The sequence below is a fragment of the Camelina sativa genome, chromosome 5 (assembly GCF_030686135.1).
Source record: "Camelina sativa cultivar CO46 ecotype springtype chromosome 5, ASM3068613v1".
NCBI classification, from domain to species: Eukaryota; Viridiplantae; Streptophyta; class Magnoliopsida; order Brassicales; family Brassicaceae; genus Camelina; species Camelina sativa.
Window position 1 is genome coordinate 1,900,645 of NC_141884.1, and position 17,418 is coordinate 1,918,062.

Sequence of the window (17,418 nt, forward strand, 5' to 3'; positions counted from 1 at the left end):
TTTTAACTTTTAAATATGGGAGAGTAGATTAGAAAGGAAAGGCCGTGATTGGGTGGAAGTAAGACTGTGAGAGAGAGCACCACAATGTGAAAAAACAGTAGTAAAGTCAAAAAAAGTCAGAGAAGAGGCCACTCACTCACTCTAATTGTCGGTTTAATATTATTAGGCGACATCTTCTTCTTCTTCTTCTTCTTCTTCCTCATCTCTCAAATTCGCCAGCCCCAATCAATTCCACACCTTTCGTTTTCCATTCTGTTACATCTCCAACTTCATTTCCCACTTTGTATTTCTTTTTCTTTTAGTCGGGGACTCATATGTCCTAATACCATTTATTTCATATTGGCCAAAAATACATGTTGTCTATTTTGGTTGTGAATTCGTACAAATTGTCTATCTTTTTTTTCACCATAATATTTTATATGATTTATATTCATTTTTTAAATAGTTTTGTTTTTCTTTCTAATATTAAGAATTTATGTGCACCCCTACAAAGACAATAGATATTTTATAGAAGGTCCAAATTGGTTGCATCTATTGTCCGTACTGACATCAATTTTTTTACTATTTTATTAGAATAAATGCTAAATTTAAGAAGCTTACAAAATTTTGTTAGGTGATGTTTAAATATTTTGGCTTCGTACTTTGTACAAGTCTTCCGAATTTTCCAAATGAAGAGTAATAGTATACGTGCCAATAAAAAAAACATTAATCACAAACAAATAAAACAATTGTATTGATTTTTATTTTTGACAATTTGATTTATTCCGTAATACAACGACGTGATAAAGTGTAGAAATGACATCATTGTACATTTATGCCTACACGTGAAGCCTCCTTCCAAGCTTCTACCCCCCCCCCCCCCCCCCCCCCCCGAATTGCCGAATCTTTTGAAAATATGAGAGGTTCAAATCTCACACGTCAATATGTTTCCCATTACAACCCAAAATCTCCTCTCTCTCTCTTTTTTTTTTTCTTCATCAACTTTTTATATTTTGCTTTTCATCCGCAACTCAAAATTTATAACACGGCAACGACCCAAGTTCAAATTTCAACTGGTCAAATTTGAACTGTTTTAATCTCTGGACATAATAAACTTTAGACTCGAAAGATGGACAAAAAAAACAAAGAAAATAAATAAATTATCAAAAAGACAAAAGAGAGTGGCTTCATCTCGTGGTTTCTTTAAAAATGCCAAAGGGGAATCTTGGAGTATTATGCTTAACTACATGTCACGGGTATTGATTGACTCATACACCTCATTTCAACGTCCCACTCACTTAATATTACACAATACACAATTCAAAATCCCACCCTCGCTTTGGAGATAAAAGACTGGACCACCCCATCCATAATGGGCTATGCCGATGGGCCTTAGCCTAGTCAGTCGTCCTCACGTCCTCACGTATCGAAAGAACAACGAGCTTGATTCTCTCTTGACAAATAACCTGGAATCAGAAACACAATGTCAGAAGAAGAGTGATCAACATCCTGACAAAAATTTGCTAACCAATTTTAAAAGACACAAACCTTGTTATGTATTGTCTTGTGTTGAAACGATATTTGCATCATCAGCGGCGAAACGCATTGCCTTCAGCTGCAGTTCCACGCTGTGAATAATAGCTTCTTCGACGCACGCTTTCTTCGATAGTTGAGCTCCCGCCTTTCTCAATTCCATACACACTTTTATTAGCATCGTCCAAAAAGCTTTTGCCCGTGGATACTTTGTTCTTATCAGCTTCCACTGCATCAGTCTCATCAGCTTTCTTTATTCTTCTCCACCTTTGCTCCTCGTGTACCTCTGCATCCATTTGCATTTGCTTCAATCTAGCAGCTCTCTCTTCTTCCGATAGCTTAGAGCCACCTTTCCGGCGTCTATTCTGGTATTCATTCTCCTTAGAGGGACGCTCTCCATTGTCTAAATCCTCTATTTTCCTTTTCTTATCCTCTTGACCATAACTCTTAATGTTTTCCCTCTCCAAACTGCCTTTAGGGGAGTGATTCCTATATTTCTCACTGGCTCGGATTTCTCTATGACTTTCTCTTCCTTTTGCTTCGTCATCCAAACCTGACCTTCGTCTCTTGTCATGACTTTCTCTTCTTTTGGACTCATCATCATCCAAATCTGACCTTCGTCTCTCATTGTGCTTATCATGACTTACTCTTCTTTTGGATTCATCATCCAAATCTGACCTTTGCCTCTCATAGTGCTTATCATGACTTACTCTTCTTTTGGACTCATCATCCAAATCTGACCTTCGTCTCTCATAGTGATTATCCTTACTTTCTCTTCTTTTTAACTCATCATCCAATTCTGACCTTCTTCTCCCATAGTGCCTATCACGACTTTCTTTTCCTTTTGACTCATCCTCTAAATCTGACCTTGGTCTCTCATAGTGTTTGTCATGGGATTTCCCTGATGTTTTCTCATAGTGGGATTTTCTTCCATTATGCTCTTCATCAGAATCTTCCTCCGAATCAGAACTGTACCTGGATGAAGATTTCTTGTGATGCTTTCCACTTTTACGCTTATGCTTTTTCTTGTGCCCCTTTCTGTCTCCATCTTTACCCTTTCCTCTTTCTTCTACCTGTAAAAGAGAAAACTTTCCAACAAGTCAGTAGCTGTAGAGAAAAAGAAACGCGAAAACATAAAATAAATCCAATGAAAGCAATTTGAATTGCAAAACACACACAGACACTCAAGCAGGACACAAAACCCTCCATGTACATAGGAAAAAAAGAGGAACAAAATAAACTTACAGATTTGCGAATAAGAGCCATTTTCACAGGATTGTTCTTGATATTAGCAAGGGCATCCTGCTCACGCTGCTTGATGAGAAGCAAAGGGTCAGAATGAAGTTTCCTCCAAGAATCATTAGCAGATTGCGCCTTCTCCTCAAACAGCGCACCAGGAGCTGACGGATCAGGCTTCTCACTAGCACTATTACCAGCTTCAGCTTTGGCTAAAGGCTGCTCTTCTTTCTGAAACGAAACACCATGACCTGAACTGCTCCCTTTCCCTACTGCTAATCCTGATTCATACAGAAACTCCAATCTCTCTTGTCTCCTGCAACAAAATTAAAATAAGTTCAGATCTTCAAATCACCAATCATTTAAAGATTCTAATAATAAAAGTATAAGACTTTAGAACGACCCACAACTTCAAATCACTAAGTCCATCGCCAATCGTTAATTAAACTAATCAAATTACCAGAAAACGAATCTTATAGATTCTACGCTAAAAAATCAAATCGCTAACCCTAATTCCCAAATTAGATACGACAACAAATCAATTGCGATCGTGGGTAACGAAAAAAGAGAAACTTACGGGATGAGGCCAGCCTGTTCCTGGAGAGCGCGAAACTCATTACGCTCCCTTTCCTGCGAGAGCTGGAGACGAAGCTCCTCAAGCTTCTTCTCTTCGGCCTCTTGTTTCTGCTCAGCCTTCCATACGGTCTCGATGTTACGGAGACTCCCCGTATGCCATCCCTTCTTGTTCAGAAATTTCATCCCCATGGCTACTCTCCTCTTTTTGTTTCTCCCTTCTCTCGCTTCAAAATCTTGTCACCGTCTTCTCGTTCAATCGCACAGACTCGTCGAGGGTTGTAAATTTTAATTTGCTCCGTCGCCGTCGTATATACTAAATAATGAGATGAAATCACAACCGTCCGTTTCTTAAAAACCGTGATGATGAACTGATGATGTTATGTTTGGGCCTCCTGTTAATGGGCCTCTTGTTAATAAATAATAATCGTACTAAACCGCATATCTAAGATTATTGGACCCGGTTTAACTTGGTTAAGTCCAATTAAAATTCTCACTGCTTGATGTGAAATTTGTCCCTCGAACTCCCAAATACTCAAACGTCACATCTGTTTCTGCAAAATTCTGGTTTCTGGATAAAATTATGGAAAAGATTATTGACATTATAAGACAAGCGGCGTATTTACAAATTCAGCTAACTACTGTTTCAAACTAAAAAAGCTTTGTTTGTTTCACTAAAGAGTATGCTTCGGAGAAAGCAATCAGAGATTGTGTTATGAAGATTGATTGTGATGCCATAACACTCTACGCTGATGTTTTTCTCACGTCGCTCGCTCCATCATTATCCTCTAACTTTTCTTTTCACCTGTAAAAGACAAAGAACCACAATCCAATAGGTCAGCAGCAGAATCCAAATCAACCACGATTCAAAACCGCAACAGCTCAAAGAGAGAGAGAGAGAGAGAGAGAGAGAGAGACAAGTGAAGTGAAGTAAAGAAAAAGAAAAAGGTAACTTACAGATTTGCGAGCTTTCTGCTCTTGCTGCCTGATGAGAAGCAAAGGGTCGGAGTGGGATTTGCGCCAAGAATCATTGGCAAAGTTTGTCTTAGTCTTATCATCATCTTTAAACAAGGCACCAGGAACCGACTGCTTCTGCTTCTTGTTCTTAGTAGTAGTAGTAGTAACACAACTAGCATCAGCTCTGGCTCGCTGTTTTTGATTCTGAAACGAAACACCATGTCCTGAACTCTTGGCATTCTCTTTCACTGTTAATAATTCTGAATCATACATGAACTCCACTCTCTCTTGCCTCTTCCTACAGGAATAAACAACAAAACTAAGGTTAATAAACAAAACACTCAACTACTCCCAACAGACACTTAAGATATATTAAGATTCGAACTGTATCGCCTAATTCGGATAATCTTCACATCTAAGGTTAACAAAAACCAATCACTTAACACCAATGCAAAGATTCGAACTTTAATCAATAACCCTAATTTGACTATATTTACCAAATAACCCTAATTTGAACTATATAATATATATACCAATTGAAATCGAATTTGGAAACTAATTAAGAGTGGAGAATTAGAAAAACTTACGGAACGAGACCGGCCTGTTCCTTGATTTCGCCAAACTCAGAACGCTCCTTCTCTTGTTGGATTTGGAGACGAAGCTCCTCTAACTTTTTCTGCTCGGCTTCGTGCTTCTGCTCAGCTTTCCATACTTTCTCAATGTTGCGGAGACTTCCCGTATGCCATCCCTTCTTGTTCAGAAACTTCAACGCCATTGTTGTTTCCTTCTTAGATTTCCTCTGCTTCAAAAACTTCTCATCAAAGGGGTTTTATAATCTCACCGCCGCCTTCAACAAACAACAAAATAAATCAGAGCCGTCCGTTTTCATTGACTTCACTTCATCATTAGAAATTTGGGCCAGATCAATATTAATGGGCCTGTTTAGGACCTATCGCGATAGGATCCCGGTTTACTTTGGTTTAATTATAATTCGACTGAAGTGATTTGATGAAATTTTTGTTGTTGTCGAAAGTTTTGAAACATCCAAATTCCAATTCCTTAAATTGCTCAGACAAGGCTAATGGATCATTGACAATCAGGAATTATTACAAGACAACTGATGTATATATACACATTCAATTGTTATTTGAGGTATGTAAAGAAGACAGATTATGATGAGTTCGAAGCCAAACCGAAGAGAGTAGTAACTATGCTAACTATGGCTCGCTTTTTTTTTTCACTGTATAAGTAGTAACCTGCTGAGGGAAAAAATCATCAATCCGAAGTAGTGCACTCTTGCTGAACGCATTTCTTCTGGTGCTGGATAAGCTGACTTCTGAGATAGCATTCTTCAATCTGCAGAAGAAAAAACAAACACTTCAAGATTTCATAAAGCAAAAAGGAAACAAAGGGCTATATCCCCAAATTGTATGTATGTGTATGTATACCTGTGATGAATGTGTTTTACGCAGTGCAACTCTGCAATCTTCTACTGACGCTTTTTCTCTGCTGCTTACTCTTGCTAGTTCCGACATCAAGGTCTCCATCTCTTGTGTCTGCAAAATACATCAAAAGAAGTTGTCTCAGTTTCAACAGTTGCTTGTCTAGGAAAAGTTATTAATTTTGTCTAATGTGAAGCACACTAGCTGATTGTATTTTGCTAACCTTAGGCAAAAGATGTCCAATGTTTTGTACAATGCCTTCCATAGACTTTGAAGCCACAGCAAGTGCTTCTGCTAACGCTTTAGTCTCAACCTGGTTTTGAGAAACAAAATCCAAATGCTTAGTACAAAAGGTATAAAAATGGAACAGTATTCTTGCTTGTTGATGAGACCAAAACAATATATACCTTAGTTTTTGAATCGAGAGGTAACCTCAATGAAGCATTTACCAACGCTTCAGTTGTTTCTGATAGTGAAGCTGAGAATTCTTCTTCAAGGACAGCCCATTGCTCCAAAGAGGGAGTCTGCATAGAGTTAAATATAGTTTAGTCACAAATTCTCACATATTTGCTCAAATGTTGAAATGTTAAGATTTTACTTACTTGAGACTCTACAATCTCTGTAACAGCCTTAAGTCTCCGTAAACGTTGGAGTTCTATGCGTTTCTTCTGTACAGAATCGGACAACTCTGACATTTTCAAACCAAGGGAATAAAACATTCTCTGCAAGAAACATCAAATTTACAGTTAAAGGTAGAGAGAGACTTATTGCTACTTCGTCCTAATTCATAAAAATTACCATCAGCTAAGCCACATTCATTTTTAAGACTGATGCTAATGTTTCAAACTTTGATCTATACACCAAACACAACTCTGATATTGTGCAATTCACTTCTAACACTGATGTTAATGTCAAAATCATACTGTTCTATACACCAAACACAACTCTAGTATTGTGCAGTTCACTTCTAACACTGATGTTAATGTCAGAATCATACTGATCTATACACCAAACACAACTCTGGTATTGTGCAATTCACTTCTAAAACACTGATGTTAATGTCAGAATCATACTGATCTATCTACCGAATACAGTTATGAGATTCAATTCAAAGATTTCTGCTAATGTTAATGTTTCAAACTTTACTGGATCTAACATACCAAACACAACTCTGATACTGTGCAAAAGCTATCAAAATTATGATTCTTAAGAGTTGAAGAACAGAAACTGACCTCGGCTTGTGCTTTCTGAGACTGTGTTTTGACCTCAGCATTTGCATTGGCAAATCTCCATTGCAAGCAGCGGTTATAGAGCAGTTTCAGAGAATGAACATCAGCTTGTTGTCCTAAAACTTTCTTCTGCTTCTTTGTATCAGCTTGAATCTTCGAATTAGGAGCCACCGGAGGCAATGACAAACCAACCCCATTTTTAAGCGACAATGAAGCTCTCACTTCTCGAAACATGGAAGCATCGTCGGAACTGAGGGATCGAGAAAGAGGTGAGGCGTTGGGAGTGTTAAATACCTTTGCCTGGTTCCTGATTGTTGACAACAGATCTGAGCCGTTGGATTTGTTACTGTCTTCTTCACCGTCTGTAGAGGAAGATAGGCTTGATCGGAGAAGCCTCGTCGCGGCGGAGGCGGTAAGCAAACGCTGTTGATTAATCCTTGATCTAGACGGAGGCGGCAACAACATCGCCGTCGCTGTTGGAGTGTCGAGACGGTGGCCGTTCTCTTTCAGCGGCTTAGATCGAATCTGCTGCTTAGGGTTTTTACCACCGTCGAGTTGTTGAATTGGAAACGGCGAGTCTAAGCTACGCGCCGTCTCAGTGGGACGATTCTCGTCGCCGTCTTGCATTTTCAACTGCCGTCTCATCCTCTGAGCCGAAGTCGACCTCTGGTGTTGGTGATGATGCAGATCTCCGGCGGCGGAAGAGGAGGAAGATGACGAAGACGACGAGGAAGAGGGAGAGGGAGACATGAACCGTGAGCTAACCTCTCTCACTCTCGGCCGCCTCGTCGACGGTGGAGGAACAGGCGTCGGAGCAGTAATCGCCGGTGTAGATGGATGTGCCATAGATCGGCCGATTTTCGCCTCCATTACAATCGGGTCGGGTTGCTTCATATTCACCGGAGATTTTGGTTCCGATTAGAAACAGAATTGTTCAAATCGGATTGGAAAATTTTCGAAACCCTAAGACGAAGTAGAAAAGGGGGAAGAATGAATTAGAGAAGAAGAGAGACAATAAGGAAACTAGCCGTTACGGAATGCTCACAAGCGTAACGGTTCTCTTGTCCGTGAATGTATAAACACGATAGGTTTTGTTTTTTTTAATTGCTTTCTCTTAATTAAAAGAATTAATCAGATAAGATAAGCAAGATTAGTATTAGTGGGCCTATTAATATTGGGGCCCAATAAGGAGCGTTGAGTTTTTATTGTAAAGGGTTGTAAATGTGTATATATGAAAGTTTTGAAGGGGTAATTTGCAATTTCTGTAAAACTTTGTACATTTTTTTGATAGACGAAGAAAAGTTGGAGTGAAAATGGTAAAAAGAGTAGACTTTGACTTCTGAATTTTCTTTGTTGGGCAACTCTCATTGAGCTTGCTTGGTACGATTTCTCATATACAGTACTGTGTGTGCCTTGTTTAGAATTAGTTGAGATGACGATAAGAAACTAAGAAGTAGCAGCTATGGAGGATGAGAAGCATAATACTGAAGCCGAGTCTTCTAATGGAAAAGACACTCAATTAGCTTCTGACTTAACCAAGAATCTTGATCTTGCTGAAGATGAAAAAGAAGAATATGAAATGAAAGGTAAAAACCATTTTGTGTTTCTGATTGATCTTTTGGTTTAAGTCTGTAATCATGAGGGGAAAAAGATGGTTTAGTGTGTTCTTGATTATTATAAATTAGATGGGAATTTGGGATCTTATGTCATAAAAGATGCTAACTTTAGAGTTGCTAACTTAAGAGGAAAAGAGGATTGCTAAGTTGCTAACTTTTGTGATTTGTCTTTTCATTTTAGCTGAGGCTTCAACGAAGAAGAAAAAGAAGAAAAGTAAAAGCAAGTGAGAACATTGTTTTTAGTACTATAGATTGTTTTGTGTTTTGCTTTGATGATCTTGCTCAAAAAAAAAGCTGATGATTGTTTAACAGGAAGAAGAAGAATTCTCTTCATCAGACTGATCCACCTACAATTCCTGTTCTTGAGCTCTACCCTTCTGGTGAGTTTCCTGAAGGTGAAATCCAACACTATAAGGATGAGTAAGTTCACATTACCTTGTTGTCTAGACTAGATTCTATGTAACACTTTGTCTTGCTAGCTACTAAGTCTATAATATTGTAATGTAGTCATTTGTGGAGGACAACATCTGAAGAGAAGAGAGAGACGGAGCGGCTGCAAAAACCGATATATAACTCTCTTCGCCAAGCAGCGGAAGTTCATCGTCAAGTTAGGAAGTATGTGAGAAACATATTGAAACCTGGAATGTTGATGATTGATCTCTGTGAGACTTTAGAGGACACTGTTCGTAAGTTAATATCAGAGAATGGTCTTCAAGCTGGTATCGCATTCCCTACAGGGTGTTCTCTGAATAAGTTAGTTCTACCTTTTTTCATTCTTTCTGCATTTCTTTTGATCTTTGGCTCTATCAACGCGGCTCAGATTTACTTGAACTTTCAGTGTTGCTGCCCATTGGACACCAAACTCTGGAGATAAGACTGTTCTTCAGTATGATGATGTGATGAAGTTGGATTTTGGAACACATATTGATGGTATGATCTGAACATAAAACATTTATATCGATTTCTTGTGTCTCTCTATGTAAAATTTCCCACAAAAACAATGATTATTGTTGTTTTGGCAGGACACATCGTGGATTCTGCTTTCACTGTTGCGTTCAATCCTATGTTTGATCCTCTTTTAGCAGCCTCGCGTGATGCAACATATACTGGTATTAAGGTACTCATTCTGTCTCTATGGTGAATGCAGCCGTTCATTCTGTAACGACTTCTACTTTGAAGTTTGCATCATTTTCTTATAACCACATTGAGCTTCTTCCTTTTGCATCTTTTTATTGTTCAATCCAACTTAGTAAGTCCTTTGTTGGTTCAGGAAGCCGGGGTAGATGTCCGGCTCTGTGATGTTGGTGCTGCAATTCAGGAGGTCATGGAGTCTTATGAGGTTGAAATCAATGGAAAAGTATACCAAGGTAACTGATTACTTCAATGGTAGTTTCTATATGGATTAATATCAAAAAGTTTTAACGATGTTGTGTCTTTTGTGGGCAGTCAAAAGTATCAGAAACCTGAATGGGCACAGCATTGGACGCTATCAGATACACGCTGAAAAGTCTGTTCCTAATGTTAGAGGAGGCGAGCAGACGAAAATGGAAGAGGGTGAACTATATGCCATTGAAACTTTTGGATCAACCGGTAAGAACAATTCTCACATATCAAACTACAAGAAATGTAGATTTTGAGAATGCAGCAATAAAGTGGTTGGTCTCTCGTGTCATTTTTTGCAGGGAAAGGATATGTGAGAGAAGACTTGGAATGTAGCCATTACATGAAAAACTACGATGTGGGACATGTCCCTTTGAGGTTACCAAGAGCGAAACAACTCCTTGCTACCATAAACAAGAACTTCTCCACTCTAGCCTTCTGCAGACGCTATTTGGACCGTCTTGGTGAAACAAAATACTTGATGGCATTAAAAAATCTTTGTGATTCTGGCATAATTGAGGTAAACTCCTAAAGACTATGTATATATCCTCTGATCCTTCTGTTCAAGAACTTTTTTTTTAATGAAAGTTGGTTTCTTTGGGTTATTTTGTAGCCATGTCCTCCAGTTTGTGATGTGAAAGGAAGCTATGTTTCTCAGTTTGAGCATACCATCTTGTTGCGGCCAACTTGCAAAGAGGTTATTTCCAAAGGAGACGATTATTGAAATAGCTTATTTTTGCAGAACTTAGTTTGCTTCTGGCAAATGGTTTGTTGTCATTCTAATTGTTCTTGTTGAGTTTTGTAAGTTTGCAGAACTTAGTTTGCTTCTGGCAAATGGTTATTTCCATAATTGATTTTTACTTTTGTGTGTGTAAAATGAAAAATGAAAAATTTATTAGACAAAAAAATACATTGTTTATAAAAATAAAAGATCTGGAGTAGGTAGTTATTTATATAATAAGATTTTACACACATTATATTGCCGAATTGTTTAAATAATATAATGTAAAAATTGTTTTAAAATTTTGCAATTTTCTTTTATTGTTATTTATTTATTTTGATAGATGAAGAAGTTATGCGATTTGCAAGTTAGTAAACGATCCAAAATAGATTATCGCTTTGTGAGACCTACACAATTTTTTTTTTTAAACTAGGGATAAAATGTTGAAAGTTTTTTTTCTTTGATATTAAAAGATTCACTAAACAACCTCAAAAGTCAAAAGTTTGGTAACCCTAAAAGAGAAAATCCGATTCGGCTGGAAGTTTTGATTTAGTCAAGCAACATCTCATTGAGATAGTCGTCCATAAACTGGAAAACAAGTTGTAGAAAATCTGATTCGGTCATCCCTGGAAGCTCTTCTTCTTTAGCTTTCTCCAAAATTTCCTCTACTGGAGACTTCTGGTCCCATATTTCCCTGGACATCATTCCTCCAATAGCTGAAGCAGTAAGTCCTCTTCGTGATCCTTCCTGCAGAAACCTGTTGAAATTATCAGTGTTCTAGCAGTCTCCAGGGGAATTTCTAAGCCACGGCTTTTCAGCAGTGTAAGATACGACTCTTTATCAAGTGTCCTGATGTTACCTGGTTGAAATTATCAGTGTTCTAGCAGTCTCCAGGGGAATTTCCAAGCCACGGCTTTTCAGCAGTGTAATATCCGACTCTGCATCAAGTGTCCTGATATAATCTTGGGTCTTTTCAGAGTAGGGTTGTTTGGCTTGTGGCCAATTCACCCACTCGAAAGTGCAGTCTTCGAACTGTTGCGATACAGAAGTAAAGTTAGAACTGTTGCGATACAGAAGTAAAGTTAGAAGTAAATTTAGTTTCATGAAGCTGCAAAAAGTAGAGAAAGATTAAAAAAACACTTACGCTGCTAGGTAGGGTGTAACCATGATCTATGGGTACAAAGATCATCTTTCCGTCTTGGTCCCTTGTTCTCAGAATATTCCCAACATGGCGATCTGCGTTGGCCAATCTCAAGTCCAACACAGAAATTTTTTGCACCTCTTCTACTGGAAAGGTATCTAGACCAAGATCGTCAAGGCTTCCTTCATTCTCTACAAACATTTGTAGAGAGCCACGCTTCGTTTTCAACCCATTGCCATTGGGATTATGAAAACCAATATGACGACACTCAACCATCACGGTTGGAGGTACACCAGAAAAACCGTCATGGTCCAAAAGGTAAGCAGCTACTTCCCTTAACGCACCTTCTCCCACCTTTGTGCCTTTCTTTGCACCTTCTCCGTTTTTTGAAACCTCTAAGCCCCGTGGGTTGTTTGCAGCCATTGGTTCCTCATCACTGGGCTTGAAGACACCAACTGTTTTGCCCGATGAACCCTTCATGAAATAAGCTCCACCAGTGCCTTCTTTTGACAGCTCCGGAGTGTTTCCAGCTTTTAGTCCATCGATACAAGACTTAATGAAATCTTCAATGTCCTTCTTCAATGGCTTAGCAGATATTAGTATAATAAGATCCGAAACAGAGTCATCTTTTATGCTGATGTGACTCGAGTCCTCCAATATCTCGGGTGTATCGTCTTCTCCCTTCAAACAATAGCCAAATATAGCACAAGCATCAGAAACCTAGTACATGTCAAGAAAAGTAGAGAAGACAATCTAAAAACCCTAAAAAGCAAATTGTTGATAAGTTCATATGTACCTCAGAAGAAACCCAAATCTCATTCTCCAGTTCTTCTCTTACTGTGGAAGTTGTGGTATTGATAACACCACAGACCTAATTTTCAAACTCTGGTAAGTATAGGCAATTACAAAAAGAACAGAATCAAAATCCTTAGCCAAATTAGCACTTGCCTTTTGTGAGATTTGGGAATGAATGCTTTGCGGAGCTTCCTGTTCTCTCCAAGAAAGACCTCTCCATGAAATACCCTGAAACATCCATTCAACACCTTAGATCATTCCAATCAATCTTTCTGCACCAGTACAACTGTGATGATGGTAAGTAGATAATTTTACCTTTAAGATGAAGGTATTCCTAAAACTCTCAGAAATGTAAAGATCCCTGAAGGTCAAGTAAGTTGCTAAGTGATTGAAGCTGCCACCGCACATCACTTCTTCACTATTCATCATTTCTTCAAGATTTATGGACCACAAGGAAGTGAAATGATCTTGGGGAAGCAACACTTTGGTCAACTTTGGGAAAATATTCAGGAGAAAAGATCTTAAGCGGTCAAGGATTGAGATATATTCAGGGTTCCAGTACTTGGGGTTTTCTGAGTCTGAGCATGATTCAAGAGACTCAGACGTCTCTAACTCGTTCTTAAAATATAACTTTTTTGTAGCTGCTGACTCGAGCTGTCTCAAAAGTGGAGAGTAAGATGAGTCTGGCCGAGAAAAACCCCTGAAACTTTGCGCTTGGATGGTCACGTCTTTAGGATGGTTTAAACGAAACCACATACTCATTGCTCTAAAATTGAGTGTATCGATCACGAGGTGAAAAGCATGCTGTGAAGGATCCTGCCAAAAAAAGAGTGCCCTTGTAAGTTTAAAGCATTAATTCTGGCAACTCTCTTGAGTCTTAATTACTAGTGATTTTCTAACACCTTACCTGTGCGTTCATGACTGTGGAACGAACAACAACTGATGCAACCAACACATTGTCAGAAAAGAGAGCATAGTGGAAAAGATCTGGATTCTCTACAGCTGTTTGTAGCATTGTTCCCAACATGTCTGTAATCATCTTGCAATCACATAGCTGGTTGCTTCCTCCAGCCAGCACTTGGCCCATGCCTCTAATAGTATCAAGAACTCTGCAACAATAACAAAAAGATTAAGATCAAAGTGTTAAGAGGACCATTTCAAGACCCTCAAATATACAACAAAATGACATTACCTCTGCTGTTGTTGGTCAGTATTGGCCGAACCTTCTTCCTCCAATGATGGGTTGGCGAGTTGTGTTCCAAGTTTATGATGCAAGGCCAGATTGTTCTGCATCTTCTCCATAGGCTTAGCACAATCTTTTGCATATGATGGCACAAGGAGATACAACAGCGGGTCATCATTTCTGCAGATGTCATTAGTAAGCTGGTCCTCCAACTTCACATCTTCTGGTAATTCATCATTCGATGGTTGAGCCCCTCCTCCTATCCACGTTCCAAGACCCAAATAAGGAACAAGTTGGTTCTCTTGCTCCTTAAAACATCATGTGAAAGGTACCAACACAATCATCAGTAACTTAGTACACTAAACGAGAAACAAAAGCCAGATTATACCTCAGAAGAACTCTCGACTTGATCTTCATTACCTGAAAGCGTCGAAGTTAGCACAACAGAACGCAATTTTTTTGGCCTCTTACAATAAAATTTCCCGAAATCACAAAGATAATTACACAAAAACTGCTTTCAATTTTGCAGAAACCCCTCCGATAAAACCATGAATGCATAAACCTACATCTAATCAAACGAGAAAGAAGCACAAATAGATACTAAGTGAATCTCAGGCAAAATAGATGATTAAGCCATAGGAAAGAGATGATTAAGCTATAGGAAAGAAGTGATTCTCGGGGAGAAACACAAAGAAAAGATACTCGGGGAGAACACACAAACCTAACGACGACGACGACGACGCGAGGAGGACGAGTGAGGAGGTTGCAGTCAGCAAACAGAGAGATGCTAGAATCACGACTATCATTCTTCCATTGAAGCTCTTAAAGCTCTTTCTCAGCTCAGATCTCGAATCCATGGCTAAACCCTAAGAGACGATTGAAGAGAAATGTTGCTATTTTCTGATTACCTCCAACAAAAATGAGACAGTGTTTCAAATCAAAATAGCAACGTACCTATCTGACGGCGTCGTTTCAATGGGAACTCGTGGAACAATGGCGAAAATAACCTTATCCTTTCTCTCATGTAATCAAACGTCGCCGTTTTAGTCGAAGATGTAACAGCGTCATATTAAAGCTGCAGGCAAAGTAAAATGGCCAAAATACCCTCTATTCTGTCACCGTATTAACAAGCTTCCACGTCCCGAGTTCGATGCTCATTGGTTGTCTAAAAGTGTGCGTGTTTTTTTTTTTTTTCTTTTTTTCTTCCTTCCGGGTTAATTCACTTTTTCATCTTAAAAAATATACTATCACACAGTCCTAATCTAAATTTAAATATATAAATATCTTATATAACATCTTATTATATATGTGATATATCTTAGCCTTAGGGTAAGAGCATAGCAAACCCTAACCCGACATCTTATTAACCCTAACTCCGCCTAACCCGACAAGTTATACGGAGAAAAATTGAATAAGTTCATGAACTCCTTGCACTCAGATCTATTGGCAATTATACTAGCGAGGTTACCGATTAAGAGCATCACAATTTGCAACTTGGTTTGCAAGGAGTGGAAGTCAATCGTGGAATCTGAGTTTCTTCGGAAGCTTTTCCTTTCTCATCATCAAAACTCGCATTCTTCTTGGTCATTCATATGCAACGAACCTAACGAAGAAGTCTTGGCTCACTACGGATGTGAAAATTGGGGTCTTTCACGATCTCTTGGTTCTTACATCTCTTCTTTCCTAACCGACGAGTTCCAGAACCACAAAGACCATCCAGAAAACAAATTAGTTAGAGTCGTGGCTTACACGGATGACGGATTGATTTTGGTATGTTTGTTATCTGACTCCCTCGGGAGAACCTACTATGTGGCTAATCCGATTTCACGACAATATGTGAAGATCCCTCCTCATCCTCGGCCTCCTCATATCCGATTCAGACACGTACCCTCCGGACTCGTCACAAAAGTTGAGAACGGCGTCCTTTTAGGTTACAAAGTTGTTGTGATGAATGCAAATTACATCAGGGATGTCATAGAATTACTTATTTATTCATCTGACACTGGCTTGTGGAGTTTCACCACTCTCCATTCTTCTCTCCTTTTGCGCCGTATTGTTTGGCACAATCCCGTTAACTTGAACGGAAGCCTTTACTGGCTCGGTAACAAGCAGTGTAATCCTCATATTCAAGTTGTTGTATCACATGATTTCTACGCTGAATCTGATCTATGCCAAGTTTTACATTTCCCCGACATAGATAACAAATCAGAATTTAAAAGACCTTGCACAACTTCTCAAGGGTTTCTGATGTACATGAACGTAAGTTTAGAGCTCAAGTTAAGTATATGGAGGCTAGAGAGCGGGGAATGGAAATTAGTAGCTCAAATATCTCCAAAGACCGCTTTCGATTACATTACGCTGACAATAAACCCTTTTGATTCTAATACAGCCTACGTGCAGAGGAAGATGCCTCACTGTTTGGCATGTGCTAACTTGCACAAAGGCAAGTTTGGGGATCATAGCAGCGACGACAGTGGCATTCTAAGTTTTGCTGGCGAGTGGGATAACGCGGTAAATGGTCACTATTCAGCATATGCCACCTTTTCTCTCCCGCGTTGGCTCTATCGGATCCCTTCCCCACTGTCTTGCAGCAACGTGTGAGAGGCACGACACTTTGCTTCTTGTTTCTTTCCTAATTATTTTTAGTTTCTTATGTAAGAGGATCAAGGATCAAGTTTTTGGATGTCGTTGTTTGATATAGTGTGAGTATTTTTGTCTAATCAATGTCAGTAAAAATATATTAAATACTATCAATATATATCCTTGGATTGCCACAGTCCTGATGGCTCAAACTAGTATATCTTGTTATGATGATTATAACTTTGTGAAGAGAAGAGACGGATGGTAATTTCTGTCCATACTACTAATAATAAAACATTGAACCATCGCCTATATATTCGAATACAAACGAAACTCAATACAACTATATTCTTTATCTATGTTTCCTTAAGACTCGTAATTCGTAAATTTGTATAGAGTACGTAGAACGTACCCACATGTTTTTAACCGTTGATATCGATCAAGTATATATAACTAGAAACTAGCCCACGCGATGCATGGTTTATGTATGTATTATTAACTTGAAATATAAAATGAAATAGTTATTCAATTATATATAAAACGTACACATCTAATTGTTAATATATGTCTTAAAAAAATATATTCATAATAATACGGTTCAACTACAATTTTGAAATTTATATATGTTATATAGTGTTTCATAGAAGGGTGATGAAAAAGAAGAAAGTTAAAGTACATATTAATAAATATTTTTGATTACAATGTATTGTTGAAATTATTTAAACAGTATGTTACTAACTTAGGGGGTGGTATTGGTTTGAGATTTATGAAGATTTTTGAAGAGTTCAACAAAATCATTAAAAATGAATAAGTGAAAGATTGTTAAAGATTGCTAAAGAGTTTTGTTGATTAGTTTTCTAAAATCTTGTAAAGTCCTCCAAACAATCCCTGTATTTTTATGATACTTTCCATGACTTTATTTTGTAAAGAAAGTGTCTAAAATCATTAACCAATAACATAATAATTGAACTCATTAACAATCCTAGACTCTTTTGTTTTAATTGAATAACACAAAATTTTTAATGATTTTATAAAAGTCTGAATCCAATAACT

At 38.3% G+C, this 17,418-nt stretch overlaps 5 protein-coding genes and 1 pseudogene across 7 annotated transcripts; 2 read left to right on the top strand and 4 right to left on the bottom strand.

The window, feature by feature from the left end:
• Positions 1-1,161: 1,161 nt before the first annotated feature.
• On the bottom strand, positions 1,162-3,933 carry LOC104788774 (uncharacterized). The gene is made up of 5 exons (XM_087451802.1): positions 3,819-3,933; positions 3,326-3,716; positions 2,758-3,064; positions 1,528-2,585; positions 1,162-1,445 (listed from the first exon to the last, which is right to left on the bottom strand). Exons 2-4 carry the CDS (start codon positions 3,511-3,513, stop codon positions 1,569-1,571), a joined length of 1,512 nt encoding a protein of 503 aa, XP_087307928.1. The 5' UTR covers positions 3,514-3,716; positions 3,819-3,933; the 3' UTR covers positions 1,162-1,445; positions 1,528-1,568.
• Positions 3,890-5,132, bottom strand: LOC104784917 (uncharacterized). Its single transcript, XM_010510022.3, has 3 exons — positions 4,866-5,132; positions 4,279-4,576; positions 3,890-4,126 (listed from the first exon to the last, which is right to left on the bottom strand). The coding sequence occupies exons 1-3, from the start codon at positions 5,051-5,053 to the stop codon at positions 4,103-4,105; spliced, it is 510 nt and encodes a 169-aa protein (XP_010508324.1). The 5' UTR covers positions 5,054-5,132; the 3' UTR covers positions 3,890-4,102.
• A 179-nt stretch (positions 5,133-5,311) lies between these two features.
• LOC104784918 (protein ENDOSPERM DEFECTIVE 1-like) lies at positions 5,312-8,055 on the bottom strand. The gene is made up of 6 exons (XM_010510023.3): positions 6,953-8,055; positions 6,323-6,442; positions 6,128-6,244; positions 5,944-6,033; positions 5,727-5,834; positions 5,312-5,634 (listed from the first exon to the last, which is right to left on the bottom strand). The coding sequence occupies exons 1-6, from the start codon at positions 7,841-7,843 to the stop codon at positions 5,554-5,556; spliced, it is 1,407 nt and encodes a 468-aa protein (XP_010508325.1). The 5' UTR covers positions 7,844-8,055; the 3' UTR covers positions 5,312-5,553.
• Positions 8,056-8,250: 195 nt separating this feature from the next.
• LOC104784919 (methionine aminopeptidase 2A) lies at positions 8,251-10,875 on the top strand. The gene is made up of 10 exons (XM_010510025.3): positions 8,251-8,535; positions 8,747-8,789; positions 8,878-8,985; positions 9,073-9,318; positions 9,404-9,495; positions 9,588-9,682; positions 9,836-9,932; positions 10,012-10,155; positions 10,248-10,465; positions 10,559-10,875. The coding sequence occupies exons 1-10, from the start codon at positions 8,412-8,414 to the stop codon at positions 10,667-10,669; spliced, it is 1,278 nt and encodes a 425-aa protein (XP_010508327.1). The 5' UTR covers positions 8,251-8,411; the 3' UTR covers positions 10,670-10,875.
• Positions 10,876-11,107: 232 nt separating this feature from the next.
• On the bottom strand, positions 11,108-14,745 carry LOC104784920 (uncharacterized). Of its 3 annotated transcripts, none has more exons than XM_010510026.3 (10): positions 14,507-14,745; positions 14,174-14,205; positions 13,795-14,093; positions 13,510-13,711; positions 12,918-13,418; positions 12,756-12,830; positions 12,604-12,678; positions 11,811-12,488; positions 11,526-11,698; positions 11,108-11,423 (listed from the first exon to the last, which is right to left on the bottom strand). In XM_010510026.3, the coding sequence occupies exons 1-10, from the start codon at positions 14,640-14,642 to the stop codon at positions 11,216-11,218; spliced, it is 2,379 nt and encodes a 792-aa protein (XP_010508328.2). In that variant the 5' UTR covers positions 14,643-14,745; the 3' UTR covers positions 11,108-11,215. The 3 variants fall into 3 exon arrangements, with proteins under 3 accessions (XP_010508328.2, XP_087307929.1, XP_087307930.1); XM_087451803.1 differs by having other exon boundaries at positions 14,174-14,353; positions 14,507-14,711; XM_087451804.1 differs by lacking the exon at positions 14,174-14,205 and adding an exon at positions 14,206-14,353 and having other exon boundaries at positions 14,507-14,700.
• A 398-nt stretch (positions 14,746-15,143) lies between these two features.
• On the top strand, positions 15,144-16,386 carry LOC104788776 (F-box protein At3g28330 pseudogene; annotated as a pseudogene).
• Positions 16,387-17,418: the final 1,032 nt, after the last annotated feature.